The 8,002-nt window shown below is 42.4% G+C and overlaps 2 protein-coding genes across 2 annotated transcripts; both read right to left on the reverse strand.

The window, feature by feature from the left end:
• Window positions 1–527: 527 nt before the first annotated feature.
• On the reverse strand, window positions 528–2,904 carry LOC120043287 (trichohyalin-like). Its single transcript, XM_038987910.1, has 2 exons — window positions 2,092–2,904; window positions 528–1,127 (listed from the first exon to the last, which is right to left on the reverse strand). The coding sequence occupies exons 1-2, from the start codon at window positions 2,879–2,881 to the stop codon at window positions 616–618; spliced, it is 1,302 nt and encodes a 433-aa protein (XP_038843838.1). The 5' UTR covers window positions 2,882–2,904; the 3' UTR covers window positions 528–615.
• Window positions 2,905–3,289: 385 nt separating this feature from the next.
• Window positions 3,290–6,612, reverse strand: LOC120043286 (octapeptide-repeat protein T2-like). Its single transcript, XM_038987909.1, has 3 exons — window positions 6,323–6,612; window positions 5,536–5,657; window positions 3,290–5,240 (listed from the first exon to the last, which is right to left on the reverse strand). The coding sequence occupies exons 2-3, from the start codon at window positions 5,616–5,618 to the stop codon at window positions 4,658–4,660; spliced, it is 666 nt and encodes a 221-aa protein (XP_038843837.1). The 5' UTR covers window positions 5,619–5,657; window positions 6,323–6,612; the 3' UTR covers window positions 3,290–4,657.
• Window positions 6,613–8,002: the final 1,390 nt, after the last annotated feature.

An 8,002-nucleotide genomic window follows, 5' to 3' on the forward strand; every position in this document is an offset into this window, starting at 1 on the left:
CCGGTCCGGTCCAGGCTACCTGCAGACCTCCTCCCAGACCTCCTTTTCAGCACCTCCCCTTAACAGGTGAGGTGGTGGAAATGATCAGAGTTGCGTTCAACTTGAATAAAGATGAGAAACTCTGGTTTGTGGAGCCACTGGTCTGAGGGGAGGACTTCTGTTTAAACCATTTCCATTTGGGGATATTTTCTAGGACAGTAGAGGTGGTGAGCAGAGATGAATTTAATTAGGATAAAGATGAGAACCTCTGCTCTGGGGAGGAGAGTCACTGACCTTCGATGGTTTGTTGCCTGATAAAGAGGATACTTGCTGGCTTGAGGAGACGATCATGTTTTGTGGAGGAAATGTGGCTTGATGACTTAAAGAGGAGGAGGAATTATTGGGCGACACTTTTAATGACCAATGTAACCTCAGTGGAACTGTGGCTTCTTCGAGTTCCAGCTCTAGGCAGACAGCACGTCAGGAATGCTGTAAGACATCAGAGACAGGTAAGTATCTATATATTTACATGTGTGTTGCATCTACACTAAACCCTCACATTTGGATAATGTCACTTTTTAAAGTGACAACATATATATTAACAGTGTAAAACATGAATAGATGTTTAAACATTCTTTACCCCATCTTAATTCTCTTCCAGATGCCTGGCCTTTTCTTGTTCTTGGAGGTTGGCTCTGATGTTTCAGCCTCTTCTGGAGCTTCTAGCTGCTGGCTGTCTGGCCCCCCCTGTTGGTTCTCTGGCCCCCCCTGCTGGTTCTCTGAACTCCCCTCCTGGTTCTCTGCCCATGCCTGTTGCCTCCTTGGCCTTTCCTGGTGGCCATCTCCAGATCCAGTGGGCTGTGTTGTCTCCAGATAATCGTGGCTGTGTTGGGTGGTTAGACACCGGGTGTTGATTTGAGCATCAGCCTCCAGATTCATCTGCTCCAGGTAATGTCCCTTCATCTTCCCCCTCTCCTCCTTCAGTTTCTGATGAGTTTGTTTTTTAAGCAGGGACTGCTCTCTCCACTGCTTATTAAAATCCTCCATCTTCTTCCTTCTCTTCTCAGCCTTCAGCAGCTCCTTCCTCTTCTCCCTCTCTCTCTCTGCCCGTGTCATGGTGGCTGTTAGCCTTGTGTGTCCAGGGATGGCTGGTAGGGGAGAAGAAGTAGCGTTCACATTCAACTTAGGGATCTGGTATCAACTTAAATGTAATGGACACAGGGAATGAAGAATAGAAAACACAATTTAATCTCAATGATTCTTTACTCTTTTCAGTTGAGCAAGGCATGGAATTTGTCAATAAAGTGCAATAATTCCCGAATTGACCCTAAGTTGTACATGAGTCCCGAATGGCACCTATTCTTTGTATAGTGCCGGGGCATATGTGATCGCTTAGGGCCGCATGGCCACTAGTAGGGCATATGTGATCGCTTAGGGCCGCATGGCCACTAGTAGGGCATATGTGATCGCTTAGGGCCGCATGGCCACTAGCAGGGCATATGTGATCGCTTAGGGCCGCATGGCCACTAGTAGGGCATATGTGATCGCTTAGGGCCGCATGGCCACTAGTAGGGCATATGTGATCGCTTAGGGCCGCATGGCCACTAGTAGGGCATATGTGATCGCTTAGGGCCGCATGGACACTAGTAGCCCCCGGATCCCCCCAAAACACGTTTTAGTGTGTGTTTTTTAGGAACTCTTTCTGGGTCTCTACTTAGTCTTGAGAGTTAGACTAGTAGATGACACAACTCTTTCTGGGTCTCTACTTAGTCTTGAGAGTTAGACTAGTAGATGACACAACTCTTTCTGGGTCTCTACTTAGTCTTGAGAGTTAGACTGGTAGATGACACAACTCTTTCTGGGTCTCTACTTAGTCTTGAGAGTTAGACTAGTAGATGACACAATGTACCATTTAAACACGTGGTTGTTACATCAGCAGTATTTTTCTTGTTATGTCAGTCAGTCACTCAATTAGCCATGTCAGCTAACATATTCTTTAGACAGTAGTTTTATATTGAAACAATGATGCAACATGATGACTGGTGTGGAACTGATGTGTGTAGAGGAGACTAAAGAGGATGATGTCATAAGCAGAGGGAAAACAGGTCTTACCTATGTGGACGATCTTATAGCCCTCCTCAGCTTCTCTCTGATAGGTTCTCTCGATCTTCTTGAGGTTCCTCTTCTCCCACTTCTTATTTATCCAGCCCACAGCTCTCCTTCGGATACTTTTATCAGGTGGGAGAATGTCCTCCTTGTCTTCTTCCTTTTCCTCCTCCTCCTCTAAGTCACCCCTCTTGTAATGTTCAATGAATTCCCTTCTTTCCTCTTCCACCATCTCCTCTCTTTTGTTTGCCTCTATTATCTCTCTCTCTCTGATTAAAGCTAAATGGCCTTTAACGGCTCTCTTTCTCTCCTCCTCTCTCTCTTCCTCTCTCTGCCTCTCCTCCTCTCTTAGTCTGAACATTTCTTTCTGTCTAGCAATTTCAATCTCTTGTTTTTTATCCTGCTCCTCTCGTTGTCTTGCCCTCTCCTGTTTTCTTTCCATCTCCAGCCGTCTTTCCTCCTTCTCCCTCCTGATTTGTTGTCCTCTTTCTATGTGTTCTCGTTCCCCCTTCAACACTTCTAACCTTCTCTCTTTACGTCTATGGAAGACTTCCCGTGCTTTTGCTTTAACATTAACTACTACATGTTTCTTCATGCTTACTTCCTTTGCTCTCTCTTCTCTTTCCCTGTACTCTTCCTCTACTTCCTTAATCACTTCATGCTTGTCTTCCATCTCTCTCTCCTGTTCTATCTCCAGTTCATTCTGTCCCTCAATTTCCCCCAAAATATTTTTCTGCCCCTCCTTTCTTCTTCCTGCTTCCTCCCTCTCTCTCATGATCATCTTTTCTTTCTCCATCTCTTTCTGTTGCCGATCTTTTAATTCCATCTCTGATTCTCATTGTCTTTCTCCCTTTCTTTCTCCTTCTCCGTTTGTTTTTGTCTCTCCTCTTGTTGTTGTCCTCTGTGTATCTCTTCTATCTCTCTCGGTGTATTGTTCTCCCTCTCTCTTTCCTCCTTCTCCATGTCAATTTGCTTCTGTTTACATCGTTCTTCTTCATTCTCTCTTTCAATCTCTCTCTGTCTCTCTTCTTCTCTTTCCATATTTTTCTGTCTCTTCTCCATTCTCTTCCTTTTGATCTCTCTCTGTTTCTCTTTTTCACTCCCTCTTTCTTCCTCTTCCATCTCTATGTGCTGCTGTTTGCGTCTCTCCTCTTCTTCTTCTCTCTCCATCTCCTTCTTCTTCTCATCTTCTTGTTGTCTCTGTTTTGGTATTTTCTCCATTCTCTTTCTTTCTACCTCTTTCTGTTTGTTGTTCTCACCCTCCATCTTCTCCTCCATGTCCATTTGGTTCTGTTTCCATATTTTCTAATTCTATCAGCTGTTCCTTGATTTTCTTGAAGACTTCCTCCAATTCAGACGTCTTTTTATCATTGATGAGGGCTGTTTCCATCTCCATCTCTCTCTCCACTCTATTTTTCATCTCCTCTTCACTTCGTCTCCAATCATTTTCTCTTTCTCTATCAAATGTTCTCTCTGGTTCAGTCTCGTCTTTCAATCTAATCTCTTCTTTCATTCTCGCAACCTCTCTGTCTAACACTAGTACATTTTGGTTAACCTGTTTCACTCTCTCATTCTGTCTTCTATACGCTTCTTTCGCTCTTTCAAATTTGATTTTGTATTGAATCTCTTTTGTTGTCATATCTTCTTTCAGTCTCTCAACCTCTCTCTCTAACTCTTTCACCTTTTCGTTAACCAGTTTGACTTTCTCATTCTCTGCAATACGCATGTCTCTTTCTCTTTCAAATATGATTTCCTTTTCAGTCTCTTTCAATCTCTCAATCTCTCGTTCTAACACTTTTATCGTTTCTTCTGCCTGTTTCACTTTCTTCTTCATTTCTTGTCTTTCCAATTCTGCTTTTCTCTCCCTTTCCATCTCCCTTTCTTTCTCTTTTTCCCTCTCTCTTTCTGTCTCAATAGGTTTGTTGTTCCAGGCCAGTCTTGGTCGCTGATCCTCCATGACTTTCTGCCATAGCCTCAATCTCTCTATCTCTTGCTTAAATTTAAAAGGTTAAATTAGTGATAATCTATGACCAAGACATACTTTCAAAGCATTTGCAGAGAATGATACATAGAAATACAACTTAGACCTAGGTAATTGAATCAAACACTGAACAACATCAATAGCAGGGTCATTTTGATCAATTCATCTGGACAATTCATTGTCAATTAATGTATTGACATGGTTTGAAAAAATTATGAGACATTTTATGGAATCAATTATGTCCAAAATGTGTACAAATACAAACACACAACTAGCTTGCCCATTCAGTTAGGGGTTTGAGAAATTCCCGTTGCAATTTAATGTTGCCTCTGATGTTTATGCTTGTAGAAATTACTCCTACAAATGATGTTTCACTAATGCAATTATTTACAACCTGCACAGATACAGTTGTCAACAACAACAACAGTAATGACGTTAATAAAGAAGTGGATATTCAACCGGCAGAAGAAAGGCGTAGGGGTTGAGATAAATGAAGGTTAGGTTTAGGACCTAGGGTTGGGTTATGGTAAAGGTTAGGTATAGTTTCAGTGAGGTTAAGGTAAGGGTTAACGTTTAGGAAAGGCATAAAAGTTAACATTGGGTTAGCATACTGCTGCCATTCATTTTCAGCCGGGTGAATATACACTGCCTTTTAATAATAACAATGACATGTCTTACGTGGGCCAGTTGTAGGTCCACCATCAGCAGCTCCAGCAGTTGTTTGAGTCTGTTGACTTCCTGCATTTTTCTCTGGTTCTCCCATTCTGTGGCTCTCTCTGCCTCTCTGCTTCTCTCTGTCTCGCTGCTTCTCTCTGCTTCTCTCTGTCTCTCTGCCTCCCTGTGGCTCTCTGCCTCCCTCAGTCTCAGGATCTCAGCCTTCCACTCTTTCATAATACCCCTTTCTACTCTTCTTCTCCTCCTTTCATCTTTCAAAAGGGCTCTGAGATGGTCTGTCTCAGACTGTAATTGTTCAATCATCTCGTCCTTCTCCGTTCCACCATCCCTCTTCTTCTTTTCCTCCTCCCAGAGAGACACTTGAAGTCTGTCCATCTCCTTCTTCTGATTTCGGATCGTTCGATCCTTCCCCCTCAACTCAAGCATGTGGGCTTCCTTCTCTGTACAGGTCTTCTTCTCTTCCCTCAGGAACTGAACCTCCATCTCTGCCTGCTTGTAGCTGGGTGCAAAGGAATGTCAACACATTATTTAGGAAGTGAACTCAGACAATTTACTACAATATTACAATAATAATGAAACTTCTGCTCAATTAAACTGCCTTTAATCACACAACTCACTCAACTGTGACTTACAGTATGTGAATGTGATGAGTTGACTGTCCATGATGGCCAGAGGTGGGTAATGTGTAGCTCTGGTCCAGGGCGTTAAGTACAGCTTGCAGACACTGAGCCTTCCTTCAGCAAGCCGCACATAATGCCCTAGACCAGAGCTAGGTTATGTGATGAATGACTTACAGACTGTTCCACATGATAGGAGGGGGTAAGAAGACAGTCCCAGTAGGAGACTGAGATCGTCCAGAAGAATAAGAGGTGTCCATCTCCTCAGAGACTGCAGGAAAGGTCTACAAGTTTTATTTCTGGAAAATAAAGAGATGCCTTCGTTCAGCAACAATGTGTGTTTCTATGTTTCTGTCACTAGATGGTGCCATTGTACACAACATTTACTCACCAGGTCAGTGAATTCAGAAACAGCCTTCAGACTACAGTACTCAAGCTCTAGCCTACAACCCATCATGCATCAGCACGACTAATATAATAATACCTCATCACAAATTCATAATCACAGTACACCTCGATTGTGTTCACAAAGTGTTTCAGGGTAGGAGTGCTGATCTAGGATCAGGTCCCCTCCTGTCCATCAAAACGTATTCAGTTTGATTTAAAAGACAAAACGGATTATTGATCAGCACTCCTTCTATGAGACTTTGTGAATATGAGCCTATGTGAAAGAACCTTTCTGGCATATGCTGGCTAGACAGTACACAGACAGACAGACAGATAAGTCAACAAGACAAACAGACAGAAGAGTAAATACAGATGGATTGATTTGATAGCAACAGAAAAAAACTATTCCATAATAAATAATTGTATTTTATAAGGCTAGCTAGATAATGGCATAAAAAATATTTCAAATACATTAACGTTCACTTTCACATGTGTTATCTTACCATGACAGAATTATAGGTTAAGTAGGCTAGCGGAGGGTTAATGTATTGTAAACGTTTGTAAATATTTGACTCACCTCAAATCCCACTTGTCAAACAGCAGTTTTAGTGTGGAACCGAACAACATCTTCGGCATTAACTTTCTCTGTTCTGGAACTGTATTGTTGCGTCATTTGGAACGCTCGAGCGTCATAATCCGTTCACCGCGCCTGCTTGATTGACAGCTAGGGGTTCTCCTGCGCATCAGTGTCCAAAAGTCGATATGGTTTAGCTACTCATTATTGATCAAGACACAAAATAATAACAGGACAGCCATAACTGTACAGACAAACATACAATCACAACAATTCCAATGAATTATAACCTCTTATTAGTTGATCCCTGTGACAGTCAAATCCCAATAACCGCCTGCCTGTTGATTGTGGTGCTCTGTTTGGATTTTACCTCTCCGCTGTAGTAGTGATGGGCTTTCTGAGTCTATTCGGTGAGCCGGCACATTTGGCTCCGTTCAAGTAAAAGAGCGGGTTCATTTAGCTCATAAACGGATCTACCTTTAAAATGCTTAAAATAAATCTAGAACAATGAAAAAATTGCAAATATTCAATGTAAAAGCCAAAAGGTAGGCTACCATTAAGTCAGATCGTGAAATGCGCGTAAAAAAATGAAGAATTCGTTTTTAAGCATGAACTAAATCCTCGTGGACCAGATTGACCCGCTCTCCACACTATTTATTGTTTCTGCAGTGAGGATTCACCCCCTTTAGATAATGATGTTGTAACTTATCTGTAGAAAAACGTTGTTCTGAGCTCAACAAACACTAGTAGCAGTATGCAAATCAGAGAGCCAGATGAATGGCTCTTTCACCGATGCGGTTCCAGACGTTCAACAAAAAGATCCGTTCAAAAAGATCCGTTCGTTCGTGAACGACACATCACCACACTGTAGTTCTCCGCCATTGCGTATCGTCAGCTGGAGGAGCGTTCGTCCAACTTCTCATCCAAGTAAATGGCAGCGGGGAATCATCCATCCGCTGAACTCCCAAGGGACTGCGAGGATAGTTTACGATGCAACAAGCGTTTGGGGAGTACATTCATTGAAACGCAATGACTGTTTTTAAATTCTGGAGGGACTCTTGCTCCAGGGGAAATCTCAGCAGCGATGTCTCTGCTGTGCGTCAGAAGTAGGATATTTTTCTTCTTCGCTATGCTTATTATACTGTACATATCTGTCACATTAATGACATTGCACTCAGGAAAGTTGTCTGTCGGCTATTGGGGAGATGCGCATAGCCCGTTGAGTTGTCACGTTCTAGTCCAAACATGACCTGGGATGTGAGAAGGGAGCTTTTCTATAACACATGTAGATGACATGTTGTCTTTATATGTGACCTGGGATGTGAGAAGGGAGCTTTTCTATAACACATGTAGATGACATGTTGTCTTTATATGTAGATTATATTTTGGTTTTATAGTTCATATTTGATTGATGATTAGGCCTATGACTTTTGATTCCACTTTGGCTGCCTTGCACCATATTGTCCTCTCTTGCTATATCTTACACGTTATGCCCTTGTGCAGATCTTCTCTCTAAACAATAGTCATGATAGTTCGAATGAGTTGAGTAAACTACACTGTTGTAATCTTGTCAGTCTGTACTGTACTGTCCCTGGAAGACACTCCACATAGTTCACCTAGATCCAGTCCTCTTTGTACCACTGGTCAACTAATCATCAAAACCTCTGATTAGTGAATCAGGTG

This window comes from Salvelinus namaycush, unplaced genomic scaffold (genome assembly GCF_016432855.1).
Source record: "Salvelinus namaycush isolate Seneca unplaced genomic scaffold, SaNama_1.0 Scaffold889, whole genome shotgun sequence".
Lineage (NCBI taxonomy): Eukaryota > Metazoa > Chordata > Actinopteri > Salmoniformes > Salmonidae > Salvelinus > Salvelinus namaycush.